This window comes from Belonocnema kinseyi, chromosome 4, assembly GCF_010883055.1.
Source record: "Belonocnema kinseyi isolate 2016_QV_RU_SX_M_011 chromosome 4, B_treatae_v1, whole genome shotgun sequence".
NCBI classification, from domain to species: domain Eukaryota; kingdom Metazoa; phylum Arthropoda; class Insecta; order Hymenoptera; family Cynipidae; genus Belonocnema; species Belonocnema kinseyi.
Window position 1 is genome coordinate 101,865,040 of NC_046660.1, and position 18,527 is coordinate 101,883,566.

General features: G+C 31.0%; 1 protein-coding gene across 1 annotated transcript in view; it reads left to right on the forward strand.

The window, feature by feature from the left end:
• Position 1: 1 nt before the first annotated feature.
• Positions 2-18,527, forward strand: part of LOC117171377 (non-lysosomal glucosylceramidase) — a 31,392-nt gene continuing 12,866 nt past the window's right edge. Inside the window, exons 1-8 of the mRNA XM_033358627.1 lie at positions 2-428; positions 1,564-1,652; positions 2,636-2,816; positions 3,087-3,367; positions 7,773-8,015; positions 8,181-8,310; positions 10,641-10,886; positions 11,230-11,474. Coding sequence (XP_033214518.1) covers positions 268-428; positions 1,564-1,652; positions 2,636-2,816; positions 3,087-3,367; positions 7,773-8,015; positions 8,181-8,310; positions 10,641-10,886; positions 11,230-11,474 — 1,576 coding nt within the window. The 5' untranslated portion in view covers positions 2-267. The remainder of the gene's footprint in view (positions 429-1,563; positions 1,653-2,635; positions 2,817-3,086; positions 3,368-7,772; positions 8,016-8,180; positions 8,311-10,640; positions 10,887-11,229; positions 11,475-18,527) is intronic.

Below are 18,527 nucleotides of genomic sequence, written 5' to 3' on the forward strand. Positions count from 1 at the left end.
GATCTTCGAATAAAAATACGAGATGTCATCATGAATATCCGTTTTGATAATAGAAGGCGATTTCTAATAGTAATCACGAAAACGTGATTGTAAATAAGTACATTATTTTACGTGCCCCTGTTAACGAATGCTTACAACGAACAAAAGTACAATCGTGTGGCTTTAATGCGGGTTTTAGAAGCCTGAAATGTTCAGTAAGGTTAATGAGTCAAATTGTATGTTATTGTTTTGTTGCGTATAAAAAAGTGGTTTTTCGAAATCTTCGAAATGGATCAAACAGACCCAAAGACATTGTCGCGAAATACTATGACAGCAATTCCAAAGTACGGATTTAAAGTGAAACTCAATCATAAATATCCAGAAAAGTGGTCACAAGTACTGAAACCTCGTTTGAAACAAATCCCTCAATTTTTGCCCTTAGGATGGAGGTAAGAGTTTTCATAATTAGATTGTTGTACTATAGCATTTTAATTTTGATGAGGATATGTCTGTTGTACTATAGAAATTAAGACGTGATTGTATGAATCGTATTTCCGCACGTTTTGACAGACAGAGGTTATGTTGTCACACTTGTAGGTCCGGAGTTTTTTGCACAAAATAATAATTACATGAAATGTCCTCTTTATAAAATCATTATTTTGCTTGTTTTTTGGAGATTTATATAGAGATACCGAAATTTGCATGTGCCTTTATAACACATTTCCCTATTTGCAATACAATTTTTGCTTTGTACCTATACATAAATTATAATGTTTGTTTATATGCCAAAACCAAAAAAATAATTTTATCGAAAAAATAATATTATATGAAGTGTAGACTAAACATGTTTTAACAAGCGTTAAGAAATATCACTTGAATAGATAATACTAAAATAAGGAACTATTTTTTATTTATTTGTTTAATTTTGTTAATTTTAGGCAGCCATACATATGCTTGTTGCTCATTCTTTCAATTTATCTTGTTTACAATTTATATTTAAATCATCGGATGTCAATATTTCTATTCAAATTTAGGCTAGATTAAATTATTATTTCAATTCTATTACTTTAATTCTACGCGTTTGAAAAATGTTCTACACCTATTTAATTTTTGTGAAAACTTTTTTTCATTCACCTTGATCACTTTTTTAATTAGTTACAATAATATTTCCAAAAATTGTTTCTTTTTCAGAGTAAATCAATATTTTTTAGCTTCAAACGCGACCTTTTTTACCACTGAAACTGTCGGTATCTCGCCGTCGATAATTTACATACTTCCGATAAGATTGTAATAATTATAGGGTATGGTGAATCTAGGATTCTACAGAGCCAACAAACCAAAAAATATAAAACGTGAACAGAGTTGTAACCAAATGTCACTTTTTTAAATGTTTGAAACCCAATTTTTTTAAATTTGGGATTTAAACTCGTTATTATATACCTAGAAATATTTAAATAACATATGTCTTTCAAATATTTCAAAGAAAACACTGTTTGAAGAAAATGAGAGACAGTATTTCATGAAGATTGTCTTTTGGTTCCAAACAAAGTGTATAAAAAAGATAATAGTCATAAAAATTTTCAGATATATGATGTACTATCGTCAAATAAAAAGAAAAGGTCGAATACCTTTTATGGATTATGTAAACACAAAAACTGGCTTACAAATGTACGGTAAGTTGTGAAAGATGTAGCTTTTCTGCTAGGACTAATACTATCTCTAAAAATAAAATAAAAATTTGTTCTACAATTTTTAAGATTTCACAGCCCCTTCTATTTTTCTCTCAAGTCAATTATAGTATCCTATTTCATATTTGTTAGTATTTATCATAACGTTGGTTGAATCTTTGTTAGAAATTACGATTGAAAAGTACGTATTTAAAATCATATTTATCTCATCTTGATATTTAATTCTGGATATGCTTTTTTCTTGAGGGTGACTTATAAATTACGAAATATTTTCTGATGATAAATTTAAAAAGTATTCCTATTTAAAAAATTACAAACATTCAGGGAACACACATGTCAATTCAGCCTGAACTCGAAAGTTCTGTAAATTCTTAAAATATTACTTCAATATCATTAACATTACAAAAAAGTGAGAATTTTATTGCAGACAAATGAGAGAATCCTCAAATTAAAAAATAAAAGTTTTCCTTTAAAAATTTCAAATTCTTTTCAAAGAAAATACAAATTTTTGAGTCTGAGATATATGTAAAAGAATATTTAATCTTAGTTATTTATATTTGAAAAAATAGGATTTAAGATATCTTTAATAAGAAAGGCTTTTAATTTTAGAATTTGAAAAGAGTTTTATACTTACAAAACCTTTATTTCTTAAAAGGGTTCAATTTTTAAATCATTAAAATTTTAAGGTATCCGAACATTAAAAGGGAATTCTGATTTGATGTTAGCCTTTTCTCTTATCCTATTCGTGTAAAACATGTTTTAACTCCTTTACTTCTATCTTGTTAAATACTTATTTCAACTCTTCTATTAAGTAATTTAATCGCTATTTTAATTTTGCCGGCAATGTTCTACCTCAATTTGCAAAATCGATAAAGCTTTTGAGCTCAAGAACTTTATGCAGTTGCTGCAAAGTAAAATCGACTTTACGTACGTGATGTTAAACATTAATGTATGTATATGTGTGCTAGGTGTACCGATCGGTGGGATCGGGGGTGGTACAATTGGTCGAGGATTCAAAGGCGAATTTTGTCGATACGCGCTGCAGCCAGGGATGTATAAATATCATACAATTCTCGCCAATGAATTTATCGTTACTATGAGAGATACCGATGGAAATGTCATTTATAATCAGGTTTTGTCTACACACAAGTAAGAGCCATTGTTGGAAACAATTAAATTTATGCCTCTGCAAGAAGCAGATCATTTTCAAAAATTATTTAGTAGCCTTATCTCAAGTTAATTGGATTATGAATGTGCTTTTGATCATTCCGTTTTAATTAAATTTTGATGCCCTGCCGCTCTGTGTCTCAGGAATCTTGAATTGATAATTTACAGTAGATTTAAAAATATTCTTTAATTTTCCATTTTTATCGTGGAGTAAGAGCCTTTAATTGAAGGACCATATTTTTTCAATACCAGGGACACGAAGCATTTGAAGCAATGGAAATGGGATTTCAGTGGCGAAAGAGCTTCATATACCGCTTTGTATCCTCGCTCTTGGACCGAATACGATATAGAAAAACCCAATGTAAAATTAGTATGTCGCCAGATTTCTCCGGTGATTCCTCATAACTACTATGACAGTTCTTTGCCTTGTGCAGTTTTTGTCTGGAGTGCTGAAAATAAATCCGGAAAAGATTTGCACATCAGCGTTACGTTTACTTTTCAAAGTGGGAACGGTGATGTAAGAGATGGTCGAGGTAAATCCCTTTAAAATTTAGGCACGTAGAAAGGACCATGCCCAGTTTTGCCCCCAGGCGTACAATAATGAGATTGCAGGATTTTTTTAATAGAACAAATGTATCCATTCATAGGGAATCGTCTAGAAACTTCGTTACCACATTAGAGGACGGGGGATCCCAGTAAAAGTAACGTTACACGTTCCTTTTCGAATTTAGATCAATTTTTTGTTCTAAAAGTACATATAGTAATGTTTTTAGTACGTCTCGAGCTAATGAATGTTTTTTTTTTGATTGAAAACTAATTTTTTAAAAGTCCTCTTTTTCGATCAGAATTTTTGAATGTTGTTAAAAATTCGCCTTTTCTGGTAGTAAAATAATATTTTTATTTAAAAATTCATCTTTTTTAGTTGAAACTTAAACTTTTTGGTTGAGAACTCTTGAATCTGATTAAAAATATACCTTTTTTTATCCTAGACGTCGACAGAGCGCACGTGCCAGAATTTTACGTCATTTCTGTATTTTTCGAATAGTTTTGTGTCTAATAATTTTGTGTCGAAATGTACGGAAAATGTTGTGAGTAAGAATAACAACGAAAAATAAATGTTTAAATAAATGAGAGTTTGAAGGCAAAAAAATGTTAAGTATATTCAGAAAAAAACTGCCAAAAAAGTGCGAAAAGTGTTGCGAGCAATCTCATTATTTACATCTGTTGACATCTGTCATCTTAAAAAAAATGTTTAAAGATCCGGCAAAAATCACGGAAGATAATGTTTCAGGAGCAAAATTAGTGCTCAAATCGGTGGAAGAGCACATTGTTAAACAGCTTTAAGGATGGCTGAAACATAGAAAACGATCTTTAAAAGGGAAAAAAGTGATTTAGTGGAAAGGTTAGTTGAGGATGTGTTTGGCAGGTATTAATATTTTCTTTCTTTGCTAACATTTACTTACATATTAAATGAAGCATTGTTATCGGGGTTTTGAACCTCCTAAATTTTTCGATAAAAATAAAATCTATTTAATACTTTCACTTTAGAATGCAAAACTATTATATTTATGTATTTACAAACCAGTTTATATGAAAGAAGGAAAATTTGTTAGTACATTCCTTATAACAGGAAATCATTAACAAATGGCTTTTTATTGTCTAAACTTGAAAAAGAGAAGTAGAAAATATAATATTGTGTTATTTTATGGTTGTATGAATATTAAATATTTATTCAAACAAAGTTCTGAACTGCAAATCTTGTATAAAAAAAATATTTATACCTGCCATACAAAACCTCAACTATCCTTTCCACTAAATCACGTTTTTTTTTCCTTTTAATGGTGGTTTTCTACATTTAGGACATCGTTTCACCTGCTCAATACTGTGCTCTTCTACTGATTCGTGCACTAATTTTGCACCTGGAACATCATCTTCCGTGAGTTTCGCCGAATATTTAAGCATTTTTTATAAGATGACAGGTGCCAACAGACGTAAATAATGGCCTTGGTCGCCGCACTCTTTGCACTTTTTTCACCGTTTCTTTAAAAATAGACTTAAAAATGTTCTACCTTAAAAACCTCTGTTTTTTAAAAATTAATTTTTTGTTATTTTTATTAACAATATTTTCCATACATTTCGACAAAAAACTGTTCGAAAAATACGGAAATGACGTAAAATTCCGGCACGTGCGCACTGCCGACGTCTAGAATAAAAAGGTCTATTCGTCTTCCTTTGTAGTAAATTACTCATTTTGTTTATAAATTCTTTTTACATTCTCATCATTTATGATTGAGAAAGTATTAAAATTGTCCGAAATTTTACACCACTCTTTTTCAATGGATCTCCACGTTTCGAGACCCCCTGAATCCGACAATCAGGTTTTTACGATGGCGCTTGTCTGTCCGTCCGTCCGTCCGTAAACACGATAACTCTCGAAAAAATGAAGGGATCAAATCCATCTTTGGCACACTTGTTTAAGATCCTAAAAGAAAGGACGAGTTCGCAACCAGCCATTTTTGATGAAACTTGAAAAAGTGAGCGCATTTTGAAAAATTTTGAGGCAACTTTGTTCTGAACATTGCTTTTTGAAAACCCTACAAGATTATCATAACAAATCTTTGGATTTTCTTGGAAAATCGAAAATTCAAATTTTGATTGCACAAAAAATAATAAAAAATAAAAAATTCCATTTTGTGGTCAACTTATGTAGGATATGAAAAAAGATGAATTAACCAAAATTGTTATCCCAAAAAAGATCTACAATTTCGTTAATAATCACTTCTTGATAGGACGCGTATTATTTGTTTTATTCGTGAAAAATAACATTGAAAATTAAAAAAAAAATGTGTGGAAAAACGACGAAAGTTAAGAGAAAAAAAAGATTGAACAAAGCCTGTTTACAAATGTTTGTCAAAAATTGAGCGCGCAGCGCGAGTGTCATGATAAGAATGTGTATCTTAAAGCTTAAAGATCTTTTGGATTAAGTTTCATTCAAGCATTACAAATGCAAAGAATAATTATCCGAGCCCGAAGCGCGAGATTCAACCGTCGCGCGCCCTAGGCGCGCTCAAACTTGCGAGCGAAACGAGCCGCGCGCAGTGCGCGACGAGAATGTGCCCGCTAGGCGGGCAGATTTTTTAGTTTAAAAATCATCTTTTTGGGTCAGAATTCCCGAATTTTGTGACAAATTCGTCTTTTTTGGTAGTAAATTAATATTTTTGTTTAAAAATTCATCTTCTTTTAGTTGAAAATTTAAATTTTGGTTGAGAATGCTTGCATTCGATTGAAAATGCAAACTTTTTGGTTCTAAATTAATCTTTGTGTTTAAAATTTAATCTTTTTTAATTGAAAATTTAACTTTTTGGTTCAGAATTCTTAAATTTGGCTAAAAATTTGTTTTTTTTTTTTGGTAGAAAATTAATTTTTGTTTAAAAATTCGTCTTTTTGTTTAAGAATTTAACAGCTTGATTTTAAAGTTTTCTTCTTATTACTTTCTTAAAAATGAATTTTTCGGTTGACGATTAAAAATTTTAGTTAAAAATTCATCTCTTTGTTTGGAAATTGAACTGTTTTGTTAAAAAATTCTTCCTTTTTGGTTGAAAAACTACTTCGACAATTGAAAATTTACCTATTCCATTTTTGGTCTAAAACGGTTCTTTTCTGAATAAAAGGTCGAGTGTTCTTGTGTTTTGTTGAAAATTTGTCTTTTATGATATAAAATTCACTTTTTTAAGCAAAATTTCATTATTTTCATGTGATAATTTCACTGTTTTTCATAGAAAATTCGTCATTCTGTCTTAAAATTTATTTTTGTTCGTTAAAAGTTCAACTGCTCCATTTGCTCCATTTTTGGTTAAAAATGTACCTTCCTTAGTTTAAAAATGTAATAACACCCGGTTTAACATTGTTAATTCATCATTAAAGTTTATATTTCACCGCACGTTTACGTAGTTAGACAATATAGGTATATTAGCAACGTTATTTTCGCGGGGGGGGGGGGGTAAACAATTGGTAACGTGGTTTATGGATGATCCCTAGGAATAACCCTATAAATTCAGTCCTTTTGTCTATGTTAAATACAAAATGTTTATTTTAAATTTTCATTCAAAAAATCTGTCGTTACATCGACAAAAAATTAAAATTCTTTGAAATTCTTTGAATATTTTTGGACATTCTGTTGATAGAATGAATATAGGGAATGAAAAATATAACTAAGAAATTCGTAGAAATAAAAAATAAGAATCTGAAAATTTAATTTGGACAACACACTCTTAATTTTTCCATTCAAATTTGAAATTACAGCAAAACACAAGTAAGGGGATTTGGCGGTTGTGTCATTTTTCTTCCCTCTTTTTTCCTTTTGATTTATTTAATTTAAATGAAGACATTTAAGAGTGTGTTGTAAAAATTTTGTTGTCAGAAATTTCGTAGTGAAAATTGAATGGTGGACATTAAAGAGGAATTTAAATTTCTATTTATTCTGAATTTAATTTCTTAAATTTAAAAAAACCTAAATACATGAAATTTCTAGAAAATGTACTTAGTTTCGAACGCCTCAGAGCTTTCAACTGATAAAAATATATTGGATAAAGTATTCAAAAGACTAAGTAAGAAAAACAGAAAGACAGAAGGCCTTTAAAATTGTTATCTTTCAAATCATTTCTTTCTAGCTTACTTGAAGAAGTACTTGAATGAAATCAGCGTTTTTTACTGAGAAGAATACAGAATTAAAGTCTCTCTACTGATAAAAAATGATTTAAAAATTTAAGAAATTGGAAAAGCACATAAGTGCAAACATCGAAGTTTACTAATTCTCAATTTTGTACGTCCGGGAGTTCCATTTTTATTTTATTTTCTGTTTCTTTTTTATTTTGAGAGTATACACAGATTTATTCTATAAATCTTGAGAGATATGAAAGTAGTGAAGACAAATTTTAGGGGACAAATGGAGTGAGCGTTTTGAAATTGCTGACATTGACGACGATATTTTTGGAGTAATGATCCACCAGCAAATTCGAGGGATGCCATGTACATATGCGATAAGTTCTAGGTCGAAAAAGGATGTAAATGTTACGAGAAAAATTGCTTTTGATCCACTTGGCAATGGAGCGAGTGTTTGGGACGATCTTGAAGCAGGAGGAACTTTGCAGGAAGATGCAATCTCAACTTCGCCTAAGACAAGTTGCTATTTATTTGATTTTATTTGTTTCCTCTTATTCTAATTTTTGAAGTTTTAATGGAATGTTAAAACTTTATCTAAATTTCATATATTTTATTAAATTTACATATAAAAAAATTATATAACACGCGTAGCAAAATGTTGATGAGTGGATGTCAAATTTTCAGAGCATCCAATTGCTGCTGCTGTTTGTAGCCGCGTGTTCGTGAAATCTGATGAAAAGGCTGAGCTTGAATTTAGTTTGGTTTGGGATATGCCGAAAGTGCATTTTCATTGCAAAATGCGTGAATATTTAAGGTGTGAAAAATTTATATTTAAAATTTATTTTGGTCGTGTATGGGTATTTCTCCATATAAATTTTACTTTTGCTTCCCCGTGTAATATTTTTGCGAATATTTATTGAATTGTTTTAAAATGTTGTAAATTTATTTTTGAAGACATTGGCCAAAAGAATAAGAAAGATACACACTATTTTACTTGAAAAATATATTAAATAAGCGTTAAATACGTCAACAAATAGCTTGTCTTTGTACTCCACTTACAAGTTGCTCAGTTTAAGAAAGATTTTCGAAACCAAGGTTAATAAATTAAAAATTTTGATTATTATTTTTTAAAAGTATGTCTCAAAAAATATTATTTTTTCATATAGATTTTTAGTTTATCTCACTTAAACATAAAAGAATTTTTAGACATAAAAGACTTTTTGTATAAATATTTCAATTATAACGTAACAAGTCTTTGAAGGGTGTTATCCTTTAAAAATACATTTCAATGTAATCTTTTAAACAAGTAGAGTCAGTGTTTTTCTGGCCATTCCTCGTCTTGTAATCTTACGCTACAGAATCACTATGTAGAAAATTATAAGAATTTCGAAAAAACATAATCAAACGCGGTCATTTTTACTGTTTACAATTTGAAGAAATTTCAATTATAATTTTATGAAAGTGAACAAATTTCAATGTTAAATCTTCAAAATTATTTATTCTGAAAAAAAGCGTTTGAAATTGTATCATTTTCTATTAAACACATCAAATTTGGAAGTGTCTTTAATTACAAAAAACATATTCAAAATTAAGGAATATTCAATCTTAAATCTTAAAAATTTAACGGTTTAAAAATACGTTCAAAATTACATACCTTTAAAATATAAATCTTGAAAATTGAATAATTAGAAATTTTACATATATTTGCGAAATTTAAGAATGTTTAATTGTAACTCTTCAAAAATTGTAGAACTGAATTGCAAATTTTTTAAATTAAAGACTTGAAGAGTTTTTAATTTTTTTAATTCAAAATTAAAAATTATGCAAGTTTAAAGTTTTACAATTGAAAATGTTGTAATTTTGATGATTGACATTTTAAATTTCTTCAGTTTGGAACATTTAGAATCGGAATCTCTTGAATCTTAAGAAAATTTAAGAATTTTGTTTTATCTTTCTAAAATTGAGTGAATGTTAGTTTAAAGATTTACAATTGAATATTTTATAATTTTAAACCTTTGAAATAGAACTATTAGAAAAAAACATTAAAAACGGCTTCATTTTCTATTATATACTTTAAATATTGAAGAATCTTCAATTGCAAATGTTCAAAATTGAAGAATTTTCCATTGTAAGTCTTCAAACTTAAACAACATATGCAAACAAAACATGAGAAATGACATCGTTTTAAAATATAATTATTCATAATGAATGAATCTTTCATTATAAGTCTTAAAAATTGAAGAATTTTACATTGCAAATAGTTAAAATTGAATAATTTTAAATTGCGAACCGATAAAATTGAAGAATTTTCAATTTAAAACTTTTAAATTATCTTAAAAATTAAACTATTTAAAAAAAAGTTTAAAAATATAATCATTTAAAACTGAATAATCGGCAATACTCAATTTTCAAAATTAAAGATTTTTTTGTAACGCTTAAAACTGGTAGAAATTTAAATTTCAAATCTTAAAAAATTAAAGACTTGAAGAGTTTTTAATTTTGAAAATTTACAGTTTAAAATTATGCAAATTTTAATTTTTACAATTGAAACAATAGATTCTAGGTTTTGCGAATTAAATCAGCCGTTTGGAATTTAGAACTTATATTCCTACATTTGATTTAAGCCGTAGAATACCGATTTTCACCAAATTGAGACCTTTTTCAAATGTTTTATTTATCATATTGGGTTAGCCAACTTGAATTTCGAATTTCTGTTATCAAATTCGGATTCAGCGACCTCAAAACCTATCGAATACTTATATTTATGGAAACCGGATTAGTAAAACATATTCTTAAAAATGGCCGCTAAGTTTTTCAAATATTTGTCGAAGAAAATATTTTTAAGCTTAAATACTTCAAAAATTGCTTATTCGGGCACTAATAAATTCGAAAGTGACCTTTACTTATGGAATTTCCCATATAAATTAATTTCAAATAATTCTTTATACGGAAGCAAAATTTCAAATTTACAATAAAAAAAAAAATGCCGCATAATTGACTCCAGAAGCAGCTATTCGATAAACTTCTTAACTTATAAAAATAAATTCCTCAATACTGGAATTTAAATTCCTTAATGGAATCTTCCATAACTTTTTGTTTAATTATTCTAATTCCGAGCATAATTAAGTACAAACAATTACGCAGGTATTATACCAAGTTCTTTTACGAGCCCGAAAGATCTTCTGCTCCTGAAATTTCTCGCTACGCATTATCCCATTACAAATTATGGGAAAGAGATATATTTCGATGGCAACAGAGTGTTCTGGATGATACGGACTTGCCTGACTGGTATAAGTCAGCTTTATTTAACGAGCTATATTATGTTACTGATGGAGGGACTGTTTGGCTCAGGGCAGACGAAACTGATGATTTTCAGCCAACGGATCCTCGGTAAATGCGAACCCTTTTTGTCATAATTAGCATACCTTGTTATAATTAATATGCGTTATAATTAGTACAATGTATGTGACAATTACCGCCAAACGGGATAATTTCGGACATTAGGTTTAAATTTGGGCATTTCAAAATTGATAACTTAATTTACTTAAGGTAAGTTGTTTTAACCAGAATTTGAACTGATTCCAGATTCTTGGAACAGTTTTGAGTCATTTATCCTATCAATTTAGAGAATTTAGGGGTGCACGAATTTATCCCACATGTCCGAAATGATCCCACTTGGAGATATCTCAACTGTATCTGAATTAAATACACAAAATATATTGCCTCAATGCAGAATTGAATATGGTCGTTTTGCCTATCTTGAGGGTCAAGAGTACAGAATGTATAACACTTACGATGTGCATTTTTATGCTGCATTTGCCTTAATACAACTCTGGCCTCATTTACAAGCCTGTATACAATATGAATGTCGGGACAACGTACACATGGAGGATCCTACGATATGGACTACATTATACGACGGAGTAAGACAACCCAGAAAAATCAGAGATTCAGTTCCTCATGATATGGGAGATCCTGGTAAGATTTATTGAGTAGCTTAAGAAGAAACGAGTGGGCAATGTATTTTCTTAAGTTCAAATTCAAATACAAAATAATTTAGCTCTGGGAAGACAAAATGTTTAATCCTCATAAAAAAGGTGGCCAAATGAATCAGAAAAAAGGGTATAGTGATTGAGAACGGGGTTGTTGCACGAATTTGAGATAATGTATTTTTTAAATACTACAAAAATTTCTGTAAACATTTTATTACATTCTTTTTTAATACTACATTCATGTGAAAAAAGAATTATAAAAAGTATCGAAAATCCTATTCAAACAAGTATGTAACGTTAAAAAGTCGCAACCTGCAAAGTGCTGAACCAATCAGAATAATGGTACGCAGTGGCTTCATTGACTAACAATATATCCAGCTGGCAGTTAGTGAAAAAAATTGCGACCATACACATGCCGATTTTTGGCGCATTGACACTGCCATTCTTTACAAATTCCAGTTCTGGTTTAACTTTAAGCATTTTGAACACCTTTTTGTGCCTTTCTTTAAACTTTAATAAAGATACACTAATCAGACTGATTATTTCCAAAGCTGGTTCAATCAGAATGCCTCATCTTCCCACAGCAAATTTCAAAAGTATACTTTTTAAACCTTACAAAAATATTTCAAGTTATTTAAAAAAACTTTCCTTAAATAATTATATTCAATTTTTAAAACTCTTTTAATCTCAGTGGGGAAAAAATATTTTTGAAAATATGCTACAACCCCATTTATAGCGATAGGGAAAATAAAGGTGGAAATATTTATTAGAATCGTTTAAAAAGGTATTCGTACTGATTTCAATTTCGGCCATGTAAACAATTTTTTTTTGAAATTAGCAATTTTGAGAAATATGTGGTTTTTTCATTATGATTTTTCCAACTTGGAAAATGTATCAATCTGAGTACATTGTTTCCGAATCAACTACAAACATATGACAGTTAAATCTTATTCTTCTAAATAGTTGAAAGTTATCAGTATTTTCGATAAAACAAAACCTGGATGGAGTGGTTTTGTTAATTCTTTAAGAAGATAGTGCAATAATTGTACAAATTTCAGGGTTTTAGTGCAATAATTGTACAAATTTCAATGTTTTCCTAAAACTTAAATGTAATATAATATAATAAACATTTTGGTATGTTCTTGGAATTATCATGAAATTATAATGTTATAGAACCGCACTACTGTAAACAATTTTGGTTGCATGATGCAATATTTTTTGTAAAATATATACATAAAATGAGTAATCATGATCTTCCCATCAAAGGCCGTAGACTTTTTTGTCTGTCATATACTCATATCCAAGGTAACAACATATACTCTACGGTATAAAAAAAATTCTGTACCTTATATGTATATAGTTCCATGAGATTGGGGGGCCAACTTAATTTTTGCTGAATACATTTTTTTAAGGGATTAGTTACCCATATACAGGACCTATTGTCCAGAAATGCAAAAGACAGATTTAATTTTAGAAAATTACCGATTAAAAAACATGGAGTATCTTCTTTTTTGATGCCCCAAAATATAGACTGCGATAAACCCTTCGGAAAACCCCCTAAACACCACCCTAACTATATGCACACCAAAAATGATAAAAATATAAATTTAGGCTTACGATATTGAAAAAATTTGTAAAAGTCAAAAATATTTCTTTTTTAATCTGACTGGGTTGCACCATACGGGAAAAGCGTCAAAAATCGCCCTTACTACATGTACACCTAAAATGATGAAAATGGCAATTTTGACTTTCAATATTTGAAAATTGCAAAAAAATCATTTTTTATTCATTTTTTACCATGTAGTAAGCCTTTGATCATATCCCAAAAAATATATGTTATTGCCTTGAAAATGAGTATATTACAGAAAAAGTAGTGGCGTAGTCACCAAAATTTCATTGCAAAGAAATTGTTACAAAATTACAATATTTTTTTGGATCCTTCTTGTAGAAGGAAATAATTGTTAATTTTTTTTAGTAGACTTAATACCCTATACGAAATATATTTGAACCATCAAAATCAGTTTAGCCAATTTTGTAAAGTTTGAATTTTTGGAATTTTCAAAATTTGATTATAAATTTTGTTTTAAGGGCATGTGATACTTAGAAAATTGTCGATTTTACCAGTTTTAGGTTCCCCCGGCTTTTTTTTCTAGAATAATAAATATTTTGTCTTGAAAATTTGGAAAATGATAGGGAACATGCTAACGGACGTCCCCACACACTTTTTTTGTAGGTTAATTCAAAAAAGTTTTAATTTAGCAAAATGTGATTAATTTGCATATAGCGCTTAGAAATTAGTATCGATTTTTTCAGTGTTAGATTCCCCCGGCTTTTTTTCTAGGATAAGAAATATTTTGTCTTCAAAATCTAGGAAATGATAGCGAACATGCTGACGGACGTCCCAGCACACTTTTTTTGTGTTTTTTTCTCAACAAAATTTGGACTTTGCTAACAACGTGTTATATTTTGAGGTTATGTGTGTTATAATGCACATGCATAAAATTTTTATTTAGCACAATACATTTTTTTTTGTTATTATCCTTCAAAAAAGAGTCGGGGACGTCCGTTATTATATTTTATAATATCTCCGACTTCAGTTTTAAAAAATTTTCATTTTTGTCGAAAAAAGCCGAGGGAAGTGTACCCGATTGACCACACGACGAAGTATCACATGCCCTTAAGTTTGAAAATTAAGTAAATTAGTCATATAATGGTAGGAACTTAATCCTAAAATATGAATAAAAACAATCTGGGGCAGCCCACCCACGCGTACCCGGATATGGCCTTTATTTAAAATATATTCATTCGATTATTATATATATGATTCTAAACTTTTGCTCGGGTGAACCCGGTTATACATCATAGCCACGGACTAAGTCAAGTGACTGATGAGATTAGGATGTTATAAGTCAATCCAATACGATGCTTGAAACCTCCTGCGCTGATGTTGTGGGTATACAATTACGAGCGGCCGCGAGCGTTGAAAGTGACAGCAACTACCTCTGGGTGCTTTCTTAGAGTCGCCATCTGCCTCTCCACAGGTTTTTAGTTGCTTGCTTCCTGATGGTCAAGAAAGTTTCTTACAATGCGACAGGTGTTTAATAAAATCGCCTTCTGAGCTGCTGCCTATCCTACTGGTTCCTAAATGTTCAAGATGTTCAGTGCATCTTGCGTGCACATTGCCTGTAGCCGAAATCACAATGGGATGAATAGGTGCATGATTCACATTCCTCCATATGGTATTTACTTCATGCCTTAACTCGCTATACTTGCGGATCTTGGTTGTATAGGTTGACTGCAAATTTCGGTTAAGCGGACAAGCAATGTCCATGATGTAGACTCTTCCACTTTTTTTGTCTCGCATCACGATGTCAGGTCGATTGGCCCGGATGTAATGATCCGTTTGGATAGTAACATCCCAATATAAGATGTAATTTTCGCTTTCTAAAATGGGAATCAAAATGTATCTATAGAAAGACATGCATTCTTTTAAGAGTCCTAGGTTTAGGGCAAGTTGTTGATGTATAATGCCTGCTACATCATTATGTCTGTGCGTATATTCTTTCTGAGCTATTATGCGACAGCCATCAATAACGTGCTCGATGGATTCGCTGTTATCTCCACATAATCGATACCGGTCGACCACGTCTTGATGTAACACGTGTTTGCGATAATTCCTTGTGCTGACAACCTTGTTCTGTATCGTAATGACGAATTCTTCCGTCTCTGGATACAGAACACCCTTTCTTAGTAAAATATTAGATGCCTCACTATCCACTTCATTTTGATCTAACGTTTTGGGTTGCTCGCCATGGATAGCTTTCTGCCTCCATTGCACTTTTAATTCCTCTACACGGTAAAAAAAATTGAGCTGTGGCAGGGATATTATTCCTTATTATAGCCAAACATTTAGCTGAAAACGAACGAAGGAATTTAGAAAGATCTCTGGATCAGCGAAAATGAATATCCTTGACCATTTTACATATACCAGGGATATCGTATAGTCAAACCCCTAATAAGTATAGCTATAATAGGGATATTAAGAATAGGTGTCTGAAGCAATTATCGGAAGAGCGCCGGTGCATTATGGGAACAGCGAAATGAAATGGCGACGGTCTAATCGGGAGCAGTGACAGTTGAGATATACCTTGGACAATTAAACGCTTTTTACCACTTAAAATGTGCGCGATTGTTAATATTAAATTGAGTTTATGATGCAGTAATAATAATTTACATTTGTTTTGATGGTAGGCGATAACTATATTGAAATATCAAGAAACGCGATAAAAACAACAAACTTGACCTCCAAATGTATTACACGGACTTCAGGGAAATTCATTTTCGCGATACCAGACGAAAAATTGGCTACTGTAAGTTAATATATTTCTATAACAACTAAATTTTTTTTTCTAATCTGAAGATAATACAATTATACATAATCTGTCGAAAATAATAAACTTTCGAACTCAGCAATTTTGTCCAAATTACTGATTTACGAGAACAATTTACATACAGTAACTAAATGTTTAACTCTTCGAACTAAATGCTTTACCTAATCCAAGCGTACACTTTCTTTAAGTTTCATATATTTTCGATTCACTCGTTCGCCTCAAGAATTTTTTTTTCGTGTATGGTTTCTGCGCTGATATTCAAGGCCCCATCCGAGGACAAATTTAAGGGCATGTAGTCAAGATTAGCTTTACACATAGTGTTATAAAGCGCAACATTTCGTTTGCTGTTAAAAATAGTCTCGCAACTGTATAACTTGTGACTTACACAGTTTTTGACATATACAACGCTCCTACCCCCTACATTGAGAAACTTTGTACTGGAAAAATTACTAAATCAGGTTATAATCGAGGGACCAAGGCGATAATTCGTATATTTCAATACAATAATCGTAAGCTATGCTGTTTTTATATGAAATTTTCCTAATGGTAATACGAAGTCTTAGTATTTTTTATAGTAAAATCCTAGACATGATAAATTAGTAGAGACATAATTAAATTATATAAAAAGAGTAGAAGTAATAAGTACGTAAAATAACATAAAAGGCTAAATTTGTAAGAGGAATTGCTGTTGCCAGTAGGAATATGAATTATACTATGAAACTTTCTATTTTTTGTATTACGGAGTAAGACAAATTTAGAAGATCGCTCTCGAATATTAGTAAGTGACTTAGTAAGCGAACCTATAGCGTTGGACCGAGTGAAGCTGAGCGTAAACGATGTCAGCCGATCAACGCTCTACTGAAATTCCTTAAATTTATCAATCACTCAATTTTGTTTGAAGCAATGATTATTATTACAAGAAATTAGGATAATTCGACAAGTTATAATCGAAAAGTAAATTTTCCACAGTGAACAAAAAATTATTTTTCAACCTCGGTATTAGGATATTAGATTACGTCAAGATATAGTGCTTAGAATTTGAAAAATGACATCACTGTAAACAATTAATGAATAAATTAATGGGAATCAATTTTAGTGCCAGAATTTATTTCATAAGGCGATACATTTCTGGATCTTATTACATATTTTAGCCGAATGAAATATCGTTGTGCTACAGCGTCGGAGACCTGCGTTCGATTCCCACCAGCTTTACTTTAATCACATCTTTCTGTTTCAGCTTGTAATATAATATTCCTGCATGTACGTAATAATGTCTAAACTATATATAATCGTGTGTACTGTACAATTGCAATTTAAATAAATATAATAATGCGAAAGAGTTCAAAATCCTATACTAAATAAGTCTGCATTCCAGTCGTATGCTGGATACGTATCGTAACCTTCAACGCGACGCGGCGCATGTTGGATTTATTTTTTTTCGTCTGCTAATCTGACTGCACCAATTTTTACTAACTCGCTTACTAAATCAGTGCGCGGTCGCTCTCGACGTTTCTATAGTCCTTTGCAAATATTGCAATCTTCTGTAGAAATAAATGTAACATTTTAAAATTTTATTCCAATGAATTTTGTAGTTCGGCATGCAGTTACTAGTTACTACTCGGAGTAGTAAACATTACAAAAGTTCCGCTATGTCCCTCCATTGCAATCTGAAAAAAGTAAAATCTAGTCTGATTTTTAGCAAATATTGCAGCAAAAGGTTTCTCCGTTATATATCGTAGTAGAACTAACTTTTCAATCGCTGAAGTTTTGTGGTGCATTCGGTGCTTCGTCATTTCTACGCAAACAATTCTGTTTAAGTTTTCAAGGTCGGTGTTAGACCATTTTATGAGCCCGAAGGAGTACGTGAGGACAGGGATGGTATATGTGTTGATTGTCCTGATTTTATTTGCCGAGTTAAGAAAACTCTTCATAATCAGAGTCTCGTAGTGAAGGCAGTCGTTAGTCTTGTCTGAACTATCGTATGTTGAATACCCTTAGATTCAAGAATACCCAGATATTTATATGATTCGCCTGAAGCCATTGCCTCGATGTCATGTTCAAACTCGTTCTCTAACTCTGCGGTCCCTAATTACCCTCTGATTAAATGCACTGTTCTACATTTATCTAGCCCGAACTCGATGTGGATATCATTGGAAAACTGCTTTGTGACATCGATCACTTGCTGCAGTTTCTTGGCTGTACTAGCGTACAGTTTCAGGTCATCCAAGTAAAGAAGATGGGTCACTTGATGACCATCCTCATTATCATAAATTTTGAACCCATGAGGCATGCTGGTTAGTGTTCTGCTAAATGGATTCAACGCTAAACAGAACCATAGCGCGCTGAAGGAGTCCCCTTGAAATATACCCATCGTAAAACGTATGGATCTAGTTATCCTTGGTTGTCCATGATCAAAATACTTGATTCTTGTACCCCAGAGCCTCATCGCATGGCTTAGAAAGTCAATAATGCGCGGGCAGATTTTTTAAAGTGTTAAAACTTCAACTAAATAGTCATGCGGCACGGAAGGAAACGCTTGCTTGTAGTCAATGTACGAGGGTGGATTGATAAGTTTCCGGCCTGACCAAGAAAAACAACGTTTTTAAGAATTTTTTTTTTATTTCTCAACATAATCTCCTCCAAGGCTG